This window comes from Sarcophilus harrisii, chromosome 6 (genome assembly GCF_902635505.1).
Source record: "Sarcophilus harrisii chromosome 6, mSarHar1.11, whole genome shotgun sequence".
Classification (NCBI taxonomy): Eukaryota; Metazoa; Chordata; class Mammalia; order Dasyuromorphia; family Dasyuridae; genus Sarcophilus; species Sarcophilus harrisii.
Window position 1 is genome coordinate 152,879,024 of NC_045431.1, and position 15,792 is coordinate 152,894,815.

General features: G+C 33.1%; 1 protein-coding gene across 3 annotated transcripts in view; it reads left to right on the forward strand.

The window, feature by feature from the left end:
* The window catches only part of PRKG2 (protein kinase cGMP-dependent 2), a 112,687-nt gene that overhangs the window by 52,336 nt on the left and 44,559 nt on the right, over nt 1–15,792 (forward strand). For all 3 annotated transcript variants that reach the window (XM_003772969.3, XM_031941628.1, XM_031941629.1), the window contains 2 exons: nt 6,317–6,380; nt 9,578–9,655. In XM_003772969.3, the coding sequence (XP_003773017.1) occupies nt 6,317–6,380; nt 9,578–9,655 (142 nt within the window). The remainder of the gene's footprint in view (nt 1–6,316; nt 6,381–9,577; nt 9,656–15,792) is intronic.

A 15,792-nucleotide genomic window follows, 5' to 3' on the forward strand; every position in this document is an offset into this window, starting at 1 on the left:
TAGAACTGGAAGGGACCTTAGAGGTCATCTATTCTAATCCTCTTATTTTACAGATGAGAAACTCAGGCTTAGAGAGCTGGTATCAGGGAACACATCTGAGCTAGAATTTGAACTCAGGTCCCACTGGACCCCATTCATGCTATATAAGTCAAAAGTATAAAAAGAACATTCACTCCCCTCCTCCCAAAAAGATTTTAATCTTTGGGATTCTTTAAGGCAGAGCGTCTAGGACTAAAGAGGTGAAAGTCCATTAATATTGGGCCCTGCTCAGACCACAATTGCAGCATTGCATTCAGGCTTGGGCACCACATTTTAAGCAGAACAGGAGAGCTTTCAGAGAAAGGAAAGCAGTCTGGTGAAGAGCCTGGCTTCTATGCTATGGAAGAAGTAGTTGAAAGAATTCAGGATGTTTGCCCTGGAGAAGAAAAAACTAAGATGCATTGAATAGAGCTAGACTTAGAGATTCCCAAGTTCTGTTCCTGCTTTGAATATTTACTGGCTGTGTATAACTGACCTACCTCTTAACCTCTTGAGCACTCAGTTTCCTCATTTGTAAAATGACAGGATTGGAAGCTGTGAATTCTAAGGTCCCATTTACCTCTAAATCTACCCCGTAGATTTTAAAGGATTTCTAAGTGCAAAAATTATAAAGCTTGTTCTTCTCTTTGTTCCAGAGCACAGGAATATAAACAGTGGATGCATAGACATTTCAGAGACACATTTAATCTGGATGTCAGAAAACAAAACAAAACAAAACAATAACAGTCCCCAAACCCACCAAAGAACTCCCTGATAATTACAGTTGTTAAAATGTGGAATGAGTTATCTCAGGAATGGGTCTCCCTAGTTCTTATCTTTTTAAGTGTAACTAAATTACTTAATTTTGGGGTAGTTAAATGGTGTTAAGTGACTTGCCCAGAGTCACACAGATAGTAAGAATCTGAGTTGGGATTTGTCCTCAGATCCTTCTGACTCCAAGGCAGTTGCTCTATCCACTGTGCCACTTAGATGCCTCTAACTTAATTTATCTAATGTAATAAATAACTCTTCCCCCTCCCTAATACATCCTTGCCCCTCACTCCCAAATTCCCCAGTAGGAAAAAATAATACAGATGTGAACAAATATGTAAAATCAAGCAAAGCAAATTTTCATATTCATCATTGAAAAAAATGTATGCCTTATACTTCATCTTGGGTCCAACAATTCTCTGTCAAGAGGTGAGTGACTTTCTCATCATTGGTCCTTTGGAGTAAATTTTTTGTCCCTGCACTAATCAGAGAATTCTTAAATCTTTTAAAAATATCCGTAAAAACAATGTTTTTATAGCATAAATTGCTCACCTCATTCTGCTGACTTTACTTTGTATAAGTCTGTATAACTTTTTCCTAGTTTCTCTTAAAAGATCTTTTTTTTCCATTAAAAAAAAAATGACACGATAGTATTTCATTACATGCAGATAAGTAATTGTTGAGTCATTCTGCAATTAGTGAGTATCTCCTTAATATCTAGTTCAGTGTTATTACCAAAGGAACTGTTACAAATTTTTTTTTAACGCATGGATCTTTTTCCTCTTTCTTTGGTTTCTTTGGGATATGGATCTAGTGATGATATATATCTTTAAGGGGCATATTATATATACAATTTAGTAATTTGGGGGGGATAGTTCCAATTGCTTCCTAGAATGCTTAAACCAAACCACAACTCTGTCAACATTACATTAATGTGTCTCTTTTCCTGTAGCCCCTACAGATTTGTTATTTTCCTTTTAAAGTCAAATCAATAGGTATGACGTGGAACTTCAGGGTTGTTTTAATTTGAATTTCTCTGATTCATTAGTGATTTAGAACATTTTAAAAAAGAATAGCTTTTTATTTTCAAAATATATGCTAAGATAGTTTTCAACATTCACCCTTGCAAAACTTTGGGTTCCAAATTGTTCTTTCCTCTCCAACATTTATCATTGTCTTTTCCTGTCATTTTAGCCAATCTTAGAGGTGTGTGAGAGTACCTCAGGGTTGTCTTAATTTGCATTTATGTGATCGATAATGATTTAGAGCATTTTTCTCCTATCACTAGGAATGGTTTTAATTTCTTTTTCTGAAAATTATCTGTTCATATCCTTTGACCATTTGTCAACTGGAGAATGGGTTGTATTGTTCTTATAAATGTAGGCAATTCTTTATATATTTTAGAAATGAGGCCTTTATCAGACCCTTGAATGTAAAGATTTTTTCTCAGTTTTCTGCTTCCCTTGTAATCTTGTATACATTGATTTTGTTTGTACAAAATATTTTTAATTTAATATAATCAAAATTATTTGCACTTCACAATGTATTATAGTTCTTTGGACATAAATTCCTTCCTTCTCCATAGATCTTTCACTTGTTTAAATCTGACTTTATTTGTGTGGAAAATGTTTTGTAATTGTGTTTATATAATTTCTGACATTGTCTTGGTAGGTAGACTCCCAAATATTTTATGTTATCTATAGTCATATTAAATGTAATTTTTCTTTGTATCTCTTGCTGCTGGACTTTATTGTTAGCATATAAAAATACTGACAATTTATATGGATTTATTGTGCATCCTGCAAAGAACTCCCCCCCTCCACCCAGGCAATTGAGGTTAAGTGACTTGCCCAGGGTCACACAGCCTGAAAGTGTTAAGTGTCTGAGGCCAGATTTGAACTCAGGTTCTCTTGACTTCAGGGCTGTGTTCTAATCACTACATCAACTACCTGCCCCTAGAACATTTTTTTAAAATACAGTTTTGGATAGTTTGGATTTCTGATGTTAAAAACTACCTCTTCATAATTTTTTGACCATTTATCAGTTGGGGAAAGATTCATATTTTAGAAATCAGAAATTTACACCAAATACAAATACTCTATATACCTTCTTGTTTTCTAAATTTAGCTGCATTGGTTTTAAATGGAATTTTACATTCTTTCTCTTCCTGCTAGATTTAGTTGGTTGTAAACAAAAATGATGATTCATGTAGGCTTATTTTATACCATGTAACTTTTCATAAATTATTGTTTCAGTTAATGTTTAGTTAGTTCTCTGGGCTCCTTTAAGGAAACCATCATATCTTGAAAATGCAATGATTTTGTTTTCTCTTTGTGCTGATTCTCTCTATTTTTTTTTCCTGTTTTATTGCTAAATCGAGCATTTCTAGCTCTTTGTCATACAATAATGATGATAATGGACATTGCTGCTTATTTAAATAACCAGCATTTAAAAATTTTATTTTAAATTATCTCTTCATTTGATATATTTCTCACCCTTGGTTTTAGATATATTTATTAGAGATTTTCAAGCAGTGGTTATAAGATAAAATATGGTGGGTATTTCTTTTCTGATATGAGTTGGATTGGTTGTAACTTGAATTCCTTCCCCATTCTAAAATTCTGGGATTCTGTATTCCCACCATAGCTAACCCTGGGGTGACTAATTCAGATAGAAAGCATTACTTAAACTTAGGTACCCTAAAGATTTGAAGACTTCTACCAGATCAAAAACTATTATAAAGCAATAGTCATCAAAACCATTTGGTACTAGTTAAGAAATAGCTGATCAGTGGAACAGGTTAGAAAGACATGCTACAATAATCAATGACTATAGTAATTTAGTATTTGATAAACCCCCAAATTCCTTTTTCTGAGATAAGTACTCACTATTTCACAAAAATTGCTGAGAAAACTAAGAAATAATATGTCAGAAACTTGGTATAGACCTACATCTCACACCCCATACAAAAATAAGGTCAAAATGGATACATGATTTGGATGTAAAGAGTGATATCATAGACAAATTAGGAGAGGAAAGAATACTTTACCCATCAGATCTTTGGAGAAGGGAAGAATTTATGACCGAAGAAGAACTAGAGAACACTATGAAATGCAAAATAGGCAACTTTGATTACATTAAATTAAAATGGTTTTACAGAAATAAAACCAATACAAACAAGACTGAAAGTGATGTACAAAGCTGCAAAAAATTTTTCACAGTCAGCATTTCTGATAAAGGGCTCATTTCTAAAATATATAAAGAACTATTCAACTGATAAATAGTTAAAGGATATAAACAGATAATTTTCAGATGATGAAATTAAAGCCATCTATAGTCATATGAAAAAATGCTCTAAATCATTATTGATTAGAGAAATGCAAATTAAAACAACTTTCAGGTACTATCTTATACCTCTCAGAGTGGTAAAGATGACAAGAAAAAATAATGATAAATGTTGGAAGAAATGTGGGAAAACTGGGACACTAATTCATTGTTGATGGAGTTGTGAAATAATCCAATCATTCTGGAGAGCAGTGCCACTACTGGGTCTGTATCCCAAGAAAATCACAAAGGAGGTAAAAGGACCCATATGTGTAAAAATGTTTGTAGCAGCTCTTTGTGTGGTAGCAAAGAATTGGAAAATGAGTAGATGCCCATCACTTGGGGAATGGCTGAACAAGTTGTGGCACATGATGGTAATGGAATATTATTGTTCTATAAACAATGTTGGAACAAGCTGATTTTAAAAAGCCCTGATGCTGAGCAAAACAAGCAGAATCAGGAATACAATTTGCACAGTAACAGCGAAAATGTGTGATGATCAACTATGGAAAACTTGGTTCTCAGTGGTTCAGTGATTCAAAACAATCCCAATAGACTTTGAACAGAAAAAACAGAAAAAAAGAAGTAAACATAGCTTGTGTTGGATTTACTACATTCAATCTCCATAGTCTCTTTCTGAATGCACTTCTTTTTTTTTTTTCTGTTTTTTTCTTTCATAGTTTTCCCTTTTGTTCTGATTTTTCTCTTCCAACATGATTCATAAAGAAATGTCTTTCAAAAAAGTTCATGTATATATATATATATATATATATATGACCAGAAAAAAATTAATAAAGAATTAAAATATATATATTTGAAGACTTCATATTGTAAAACATTCTGGAGTTAATTTGATACTCTCCCTCCTGAACTCCTCCCTCCCCCAAGAAGTTTAGCATATATGGTCATGTTTGGTAATGTCTTAGGGAGTGTTTTACTGGGGGACCCTCCCCTGCAAATAAACAACAAAATTTATCTAAGACTTTGTTTAGAAACCTATGCTATGAGAAAAAGAAGCCCAAGGATTAACATAAATAATTAGTTAAAGATAGTCTTATCTAGGCACTATTTGAAAAACTCTTTCCTTAAAATATTTGTCTCCTATATTTCCCAGGAAAGACTATTTTCCATGGAAGATCATTTACAGACTCACTGTATGCTAAATCAGGATTTGGGACAGGCCTTAGTAATCATAGGTCATTGATTTTTGGAGGACTATATGACAAGATCCCACATGAAAACTATTTTCTTTTATTACATTTCATTAAAAATGTTTCATTTAAATATATTTTGGTTTTGTTCACATTAAGCAATTAGCTCTTTGTATTTTTCAAAAAACGTGTTTTGAGGAATTTTTTTTTTTGTGCAAAGTCTGTTTGCATTGTTTTTATTTTTGATGTAGCATTTTTCTCCCCATGGGGTCAATTAAAAAATATCATTGGTGCTATTTAAGTTGTTATACACTCTCAAAAGTCTAACCAATTTCCCTTACCTAAATTATGTATTGTGGAACTTATTGAAAGAGAGGATGTGAAAGTTTGATTTATAAAACATTGGTCAAAATGTGGTTGTTTGCTAGAACATTATGTTTTGGTATTCATTACCATGATAATAAAAAGGACAGGGATTTGTTAAAGGCCCACTATGTGCTAGACAGTGTGCTAAGTGCTTTACAAACATTATCTAATTTGATCCTCATAACATTTCTGGAAGGTAGGTGCTATTATTATACCCCCATTTTACGGATGTTTACTAAATTCCTATATTATTCAGGGCCTTGCTGTGAGGATTCAAAGACTAAGAAAACATGGACCCTTTCCTCATAGAGTTGATTGTAGAGCAAGGAGATAATATATATATATATATATATATATATATATATATAATATATATGAACAATGATGGAAAGGTATTTGAAGCTATTATTAGAGAGTTTCAAATTTTTTGATCATTTTATTTCCTTGGGAGAGAGAGTTTCTCACTGCCTCCTACCTCCTATCTTCCCATCCCCTCAATTATTTACATCATTCAGTTACTTGAACATCAACCCTTATAACTCCTAGTTTATATACTTTACAACTCAAAGTTTTGTTTTTGTAAAGTTGTGTATATATGTAAATTATCTCAAAATATAAATGTAAAAATGCATGAATTATTAGTGGAAAAAGGGAAATTAAATGAAAGTTTCTTTTTCTTTTGGCAGTGTGTGTTTGTTGAAGAATTTACCTGAAGATAAACTAACCAAGATCATTGACTGCTTAGAAGTGGTAAGAGTGGTTAGAATTAAACATAAAACTTCATTTAAGAATTTGGACATTATGTTAGATCAAATTCAATTGAGATAGTCATTCTTTGATCATTTAAAAAATTTTGTTTATTGGATAAATTCCATTTAAATAATCTTCAATGCAATTTCTAGATTCTATCATCATACTGAAATTTTGTTGGTATTAAATATTATTTAAAATAAGTAGATTACTAACAGAAATAACTTTTGCAAAGTCAAAATATTTATATCAATTTAGGGATTAGAAAAGGTTTAGTTGATTAGATTTTAAATATTAAAAAATTTTAAATCATTGTTTTAGTTTTTCATTCATTAAAATATTAACATTAAAAAAAGGCTTTTTCTTTTTGAGATTACAAGTTCTTCCAGTATCCTACTGTGATGACCCATTATGCATATAACTTGTAATTTCAAAGATTATGAGGATTAATTTTAAATTCTGTGCATTAGGCCCTATCAAACTGGGAAGTCTATGAGAATGGTCTTTGCAAACTACTCTGTGTTTGTTATCAAAAGACTAGCCTGGCTAACTGGGGAGACTGGGGAGTCTCATCTCCAGTCGTTTTTGCTTAAGAGATGGATCTTGTTATTCATAGAACTCCTAAAACTTTTCTAAGGCATAGAAGTGTTTCAATCCCCCTCAGAAGATGGGATACTCACAACAATGAAATCTACAAAAACAAGAATTTTGAATTTGAAAAGTTTCTTAATTTCTTATATAGTTCCCATAGTGGATCACTATGAGTGAATTGGAGCTGAGATAACATTAGGATGGAGAAAAGTACATGATGATTATGTTCTGAAATAGTGAGGAAAAATCAGTATATTTAAATGCATTTTAATATAATGTCATTTTTATTTCTAGTCTTTGAAAATGGATTTTTTAAAAAGATACCCACAGATGTTACACTTTTAATTTTAACACCTTAGAAAAGGACCTTATAAGAATATGTTCAGAAAAGCTCATATGGTTGGTTTTATTCCAAAAACTTGTTAATTTTTCTGAAAATAATACACTTTGTGGCATGTACCTTAATTTATATCTTTTCTTTATCTCAAAATCAGAAAGTTAGATACTTTAGCTTTCCTCTCCTTTTTTCCCCTCATAATGAAAACTGAAACCCTTACTGAATTCTTTGGAGATGGATTTGAGTAACAAGTGAAGTCACATCTAACCTTTAAACTTTTTAGAAGACTATTCTTAGTGGAGAAAAATCCCTGCAACATTGATTGTTGATAGGTTTATGACTCTTTCAATCCCAAATGATTATGCAGAGTAGTATCTCTTTAGCCATGAATGGAGACTACTTTATCCTTAAGTGCCTGGTGACACCATTAATGTTTTTATTCACAATTCATGAAAACCATCTAGCAGTTTATCAAGGATGTGCCATGATACAGTTCCTGACCTCCAATCCTCCAGGGGTTTCTGTTCTGAAAGTCATTTTAGAAAGGGTTATTTGCCCCTTGTCTCTAGAGATTTTTCACAGATGTTACGAATTAATAATTCATCCTAATTTTAGTGTGTTTTCCCCCTAAAACAAAAGGGTTTATATTTTCCTTTAGAGAAGGAAATTTTTTTTATATGGTATTTCTAAAGGAGATTCACCAGAGAATTACATGTTGACAGCAAATACTGAATTTTTGTATCATTAAAATTAAATGGTTATATAAGCATATTTATATGAATTACAGGAAGAAAAAATATATATGTTGGAACTCAAATCCAGGAATAATTTACAAATTTTACAAATTTATAAGTCTCATCTTGTACTTTATATTAAACTATTGTAAAATCTCTTTTTGTATGTTCTTAGATACCAAAATAATTCAGAAAAAGGCTTTATGTTTATATCTGATATCCAAAATGAAATGTTATAGAATGGAAAACTCTCAAGGGCAAAAATAATTAACAATGAACTTATGGAGTCCACTGAGGTCTGAAAGTTATATGGTATTTTACTAGTTGCAGTTCAGTTGTCTAATCCTATCAAGAAGCAATCACTTAGCTATTTTAGAATAGTATGGCTGGCTGTCTTACAGAGTTCCAGGGCCAGCTGCATCTGCGTCTGACTGTGCAGTCTTGAGCAAGACATTTTTGTTACATCTATGACATTATGTTATGGGCATGAGTGTCAGAGTGTTGTTCTTCAATTGTTTTGGTCATGTCCAACTCTTCATAACCCCTTTTGGGATTTTTTTGGGCAAAGATTCTGGAATAGTTTACCATTTTCTTCTTCAGCTTATTTTATAGATGAGGAAACAGACACATAGAGTGACTTGCCCAGGAACACACACGGCTAATGTTTCAGGCCATATTTGAACTCACAAAGATGAGTCTTCCTGCTTCCAAGCCTGACATTCCATTCACTGCACCACCTAGCTGCTCCTGATGGATCAGAATATCCTATCACTAAGTCTTTGATATAAACTTAACTCTTTAAGACACCCAAAATGGTGGTATGAATAGAATTTTAACTATGGGTTGAGTTTTTGGGGCTATTCTTGAAGCTTCTCTGTTTTTAGATGGAAAGTGAAGTTAGGAATAATATTAATGTATGTCATTGGTTAATTGTGAAAATTTACTAATGAAAATAATAAAGCACTTTACAATTCAGAATGAAATTAAAAAATCTTTCAGTGATAATGATTATTATATATCAACAACACACTTGGCTAATTGGGCCAGAGAAAGAGAGGAATGGAAGCAATTCAGACCTATTCTTGAAATCCTCTCCCAAGTAAGCATGTGATTTGATTGTTCGTTTTTGAGCTGCAAACACTGATTGTCAGGGGAATTGTCTCCTTTTCTTTTGTTGCTTTTCAGGTATTTTTACTTCCTTTTCTGACTTTAGGGGAAAAATAGCTGTGATTTAAAAATCTGAAGTGACCTGGAATGACTAGAACTAGATTCTTGTTTCTTTCTAATCCTGGATCTGTCTTTTCATCAAAGTCCCAGAGATGTTCTCTATGAGGAAGGCAATAAAATAGGGCCAGAACTGGCTATGACTACTTTTCCAAGGCCTATGATTGTGATGGATAAAAGGCTTGAAACCCACAATGAACAGACAGTGATGCCTTATGTAGCCAGTATTTCAAAAAATATTAGAAATCTTATTTCAGCTCTTCCCTTAAATACTCATCTCTACTAATATTTTTTTTCTCTCATCCCAACAGGAATATTATGACAAAGGAGATTACATCATCAGAGAGGGGGAGGAAGGAAGCACCTTTTTCATTTTAGCCAAAGGAATGGTAAATATGATGGTCATCAAAATAAAACCAGCAAATAACTGCAGTATCCTTCTTTAGCACATATTAGATAGCTTCTGAAAGATAAAATAAAATGGCATTGACATATGCTATGTGTATCAGAATCTGAGCCCTTCATTCTACAAGTCTGCTCTCAACAGTTTTATCCATGTGGCAGAAGTGACAGGAGACACTGTAGCAATTAGCCATGCCCTCTGGAGGCTTTAAATGGTTAATCTCCAGGGAGTTCAAGGGAGAAGACCCCAGAAAATGAGAAGGGGCTGGGAGGGAAGAGATATTATTATCTTAACTGAACTGGTGGGAAATAAACTACTCCCTTTTACACAGATGTGGAAACTGAGACCCAGCGAATTTTAAGTGGGTTATCCAGATTCTGCCATTGCACAATTGAGATATAAACTGAGATTTTCCAGCTCCAAATTTATTATACAACCCTGCCTAAAATTGAAGCACACAGAATCATTTCCCTATTGAGGTCAGGCAGATTGTTGGTCTCACCACTCTACTCTTGAAATTCTAAGGTATAAAGGGCTGAAACTCTTGAGTTCATGCACTGAGGTTCGGACCAGCAAGCACTCAAGGCTAATTACCAATTGGACAATACTCTCTTAGAATTTGCTTGGAAAATGGCCCACCCCACCATTCTGTGCTGGCTCGATTGGTTGGTGTATAGGGAGATTGGAAGGAGGGATAAAAGGTTCCAACAAGACAAGCTAGAATGACTCCTGGCCAGATTCGTTGGCCATTCCTCTCACATCCACAAAGAATAAAGATCAAGGATTTTTGCTGATCCTGACTTCAGCTGATTCTAAAGTATCCAGGGTGCTAATGTGGTCATTACACTAAGGCTGCTTGAGCATCTAAGGGAAGAAGCTCCATTTTCTATTCATGTACTATATATGAGAAGAACATGCATGCTAGATAGAAAAATTAGTAGCTGATCTCTCCTCACTCCAGCCCATTGGTCATTGTACCTAACAGAAAAGGGAGAAACATTCCATCCAGCCATCCAAGAGTTTGTTATTTTGATTTCCTGACAAGATGGTATCTGAACAGGAGGCAGGCCTTCCATGTCCCACATACATATTCTAGCAAACCCCTACTTTCTCTTGAGATGAAATGAGAAACTATACACAATGACTTCTTTCACTCCAGAACTGCATAAAAAGTTAGCTAGCAGAAAAGAGGGCCCTCTATTAAAGCAACTAGGATGTTCAGAGTTGAGTAGTTTACAAGTCTCTGTATGCAGAAGTTCTCCTGTGAAAGCTTCAGGGTTGTTTGAAAGTTCCAGGTAGGGACCTCAGAAGCACTGGAGAATGACAGCAACTGAAATTACCTAGTATTAGGGATCCTCAGCACTCAGGATCCCTAGACACAGGAGAGGGCTTTGAAGATCCAGCACTATAAATCTCAGATCAGAGGGGATCTAGCCCAGAAGGCCAACACAAGAACTAGGAGGATCCATCCTAAGATCATGCCAGACTAACTGCCCCACCTGAAATTTTGCATTGCAAGGAACAAAGCCTTTTCCTGGGATAGAGGCCCAAATTATGGTCTAAAGTTGGAAAGATGAGTAAATTGAAGAAAAACACTGACCATATAAAGAAATGTTGCAAACCTAATTCAGTTAAAAATTACAAATTCTCAAAGGGAAAAACCAGGTTTTCCACAAGACTACATGAATGCTTAGAAGAAGAAATTAAGTAAGAGATTAAAAAAAAATAAAAGTTTTGGAGGAAAGAATTGGAAGAAGAATAAATAGATTAGAAGAGAAAGTAAAACTTTATCCAAGAAAAAGAATCCCAGAAAACCAGAACAGATCAAGCAAAAATCAGTGATTTCATGAAACAGCAAAAAATTACAGAACCAAATTTAAAGATATCTCCCAAAATACAAAAAATTTAAGATATAAATGTGAGATATAAAAAATAACTTACATGGGAAATGAGTCAAGGAAAGAATTTGACAATCACTAAATTCTCTGAAAACCATGATTAAAATAAAGCTTGGATATTCTATTTTAAGAAATTATAAATGAACGTTTCCCAGATCTACCAGAACCAGAAAGCAAAGACAGAAAAAATTAACAAATCATCTAAGATAGAAGAAATTAACTAATCATTTCCTGAAAGAAATTTCAAAAGGAAAAGTTCCAAAAATATCAAAATAAAAATTCAGAATTCCCATATCAAAGGAAAAGAGTACTGCCATTATCCAGAAAGAAGCAGTCAAGTTCAGTCAGGATTAGGATCATCAAGACCTGACAACTTTTATTAAAAATCCAGAGAAAATCTTGGAATGCAGTATTCCAGAGGGAAAAAATAACCGATAATAACTTATTCTACAAAACTGAGTAAAATCGAACAGAAAGAAAAAAATGGAACTTTAATGGAATAGATAATTCCAGAGCATTTCTGATGAAAAGACCATTTCTGAGTAGAGACTTTAACATGAAAATACAAGAGTCCAAGAATGCTTAAAAAATTAAATTTATTTGAGCAATTGGAAGGAACTGCATAATTTTCCCACAATGTATACACTGATATTATAATATGATAATCCCTCTAACTGTATTATAATCTTTCCCCCCAATGAGGATCTTAATGTCTTCAAAAGATATTGAATGAATTAAAAAAAAGTATTGTGGAATTGGTTCAGATGTGAGTGTTTTAAAAAGAGAAAGAATAGGGAAGAAGGGCAAAAGGAGGAATACACCAGTGCAAAAAGAGGGTGAAACTGGTTAGTTCTCATAATTGGGATATATATGAGAAGAAACATAGAGAAAGAGGTAGACATCAGATAAATCTCATTCTTATTTGAAGTGAACAAAAGAGGGTTGAATTATATGGAATTTGATGTGAAGTTTATTAAATTCAATAGGAAGAAGCCTCTTAAATTGTTGGTGAATAGCTAAACAAATAATGATACAATGATGTAATGGAATATTGTGCTGTAAGAAATGATGAAAACATCATTTCAAAGGATCCTTAATCTTGTGTGTGACTTGTGTGTGACTTAATAAATCTGATCAGAGCAGTATACAGCTCTGACTCCAGAGGAGTCATGGTACCTACCCCCTAATAGGGATGGATACACAAGGTTCAGGAGCACCTTTTTGTGGACAAGGCCATTGTATGTATTTGTTTAATATATATATATATATATATATATATATATATATATATATGTGTGTGTGTGTATATATATATATATATATTCATAGACATATATGTACAAATATATATAATTATATGTACAGATATAACTATAAATATATATTATTATACTTGAGATCTACGTAGAACTGTGATCCTGAAGGTCATGAATGTGTTTAGTCTTCCTCCAAAAAATAAACTTTGTTAAACATCAGAAACTTCATACAGGACAAAACTTAATGTAGTGAACGTGGGAAGGCCTTCCTTTGAAAGAGAAATTTTATCCAACATTGGAGTATTCATATTGGAGAAGAATCCCTTTGAATGTAAATGTGGGAAGACTTTTTGTCAGAAAACAGCTTGTTGAACATTAGAGAATTCATACTGCAGAGAAATCTTATGAATGTAATAAATATAGGAAAAACTGTCAGAAGACAGGATTTAATCAGCACCAGAGAGTACTGGAATGAAACCATGTGAATGTAATGAATGTGAGAAGACATAGTTAGAAGATAGGACTTATTCAGCATGAAAGAACTCTTATTGTAAAGTAACCATATGAATGCCATGAAGATGGGAAGACCTTCAGGGGAAATTCACATTGGAGAAAAATCATATAGATATTATGAATGTGGAAAGACTTTCCAACAAAGAACATACCTTATTGAACATCAGAGAGTTCATACCGCAAAGAAACATTTTGTATATAATGAATGTAAGATCTTTCTCTGAAAAATAAAGTTTAATCAACATCAGAAAGTTGACTTAGAAAAGAAATCTTACAAGTGTATTGAATATGAAAAGGCTGTCAAGTATAGCTCAAATTTTGTTCAACATCAAAAATTTATATTGGAGAGAAATTTATATATGTAATGACCATGAGAAAGCCTGCTGATGGAGCACAGAACTTAGGGAACAACAGATAATTTATAGCAGAACGAAATCATATGGATGAAATAAATGTCATGCCTTTCCTGGAAAAAGAAGAATAGTCTATAAAGTATCAGATAAATCATACTGGACAGAAAACTGATGATTTCTCTAAACAATATGTTACTTAATCATTTGCAGTATATTCATACAAAAATAACTATGAATTAAGTGAAATTGTGAAGTTGAATTAATTTTGCCTCGAGATGTATAGATCTGGAAAATAGTGATGGACCTTCTGGGCAAGGAAGATTTTTACAACTTTGGTTAAGGTGCTCCTGACGTGACTTTCTTATTAACTGCTTTTAATTTCCTTGCTGTTAATTTTTACCCGCTTTCATCTTCTGGATTGCTTTTTGTTACTTTGCATATTACTTTTGGCAGAGGATTGTTATTTTTTATTAAAGGAAAGTTCATCTGAATTCTCAGGCTCTAATTCATTATACCAGCTATGGAACTTTGACTAGAACAAGGTCCAATAACTTGTGGGCGACATTAAATCAGGAAATTTAGAATTGCAAGAAACCTCAGTTATTTCATCCTATCCATATCAGAAAAAAGAATCCTTATTACAACATACTAGCTAAGTGATAATCCATTTTCTGCTTGAAGGTCTCCAATGAGGAGTAATGTACCAACTTCTAATGGCATCTCCTTTAACTTCTAGACAGTTTTGTTTCATAATTTTTCCTGACATTAATCCTATATTGACCCTTTGTGATATTTATTTGTTGTTCCTGATTATGCCCTCTGGGGTCAAACAGAACAAATTTAATCTATCTTCTACATTACAGCCCTGTAGATTGTTGAAAAAGGTGATCTTATCTTGTCCCTCTATCCCTACCTCCTCTTTTCATCTCCTCAGTAAACATCCCCCATTTCTTCAACCATGCCACATGGATTTTTATTATCATTATTGCCTTTATCAATGTCCAGATTACCTCTTAATGGCCTCAATTTGGTGCCTTTGGAAGGTTATATTATAACATGTGTCTCATCTCCCCCCAATTAACCCAGAGAATTTTAGGGGAGTACAAAACAAACAAAAAACCTAGGACCTGTACTGTAGAACTCCAGAAAGCTTGATATTTCATTAACTTGGTTGTCTGGGATATTCTGGATTGATCCTGATCTATCCTAGAGTTTAATTGAATTTACAGGTAACCCCAGAATGAAAGCTGAGTAAATCAGGGTGATCATTCTTATTTAATTATCTGGAAGGAGTGAAAAGAGATGTGTGCCATTTTCAAAGCATTTTAAAAAAAATTCTTGAGCTAATTGACATGATTTCAGTATACATTGTCAGAATGCTGACATTAGTATTGAGAATCATTTATCAGCCAAAATATAGTCAAAATTCTATAGATTTAGTTAGAAATAAGATCAAATAGTGTGATTTTTGTTACTGAACATTAATGAACATTTGGAGCTAATTCTAGTCCCACAATCGTGGATATAACACAAGAGACAAGTTTATTAAGAAACCTCCCTCCCTTATCTGGCCCATTATTGGGAAACCTTTCTAGTCAATAACACGAGAGGATTTTCCTTAAGTTACTGAATAGATTTATAATTTATATTTCTGATCTTGACCTTACATTTCATGGATAATATAATTATAATTAACAAACAACCTTTTTAATGTTTGTAGTTATTATGTGTATACCTACACTTAAGATTTAGACTCAAAAATTTCTAACCAAAACAGCATCTTATATTTGTGATTTTTGTCACTTTTCATTGTTAGAAGATAAGCACCTATATTGTTATTGTGTATATTTACTAGCACCTGGTAAGATACTGGAGGAAAAATATTCATTTTCATATGCATTTCTGAGTCTGTTTGTCCTAGAATTCTCTTTTTTCTGCTTCCTATCATTATGCTTAATAAATACTTGTTGACTTGATTCTTGTGCCATACCTAGAGCTATAATCAGAATTTGTAAATGATTTCAAAGAACGTTTATTGAATGTCTACTATGTATTCATGCTTACAATATGTTCAGCATGCCTAGTTCTTCTGTGGATAGAATA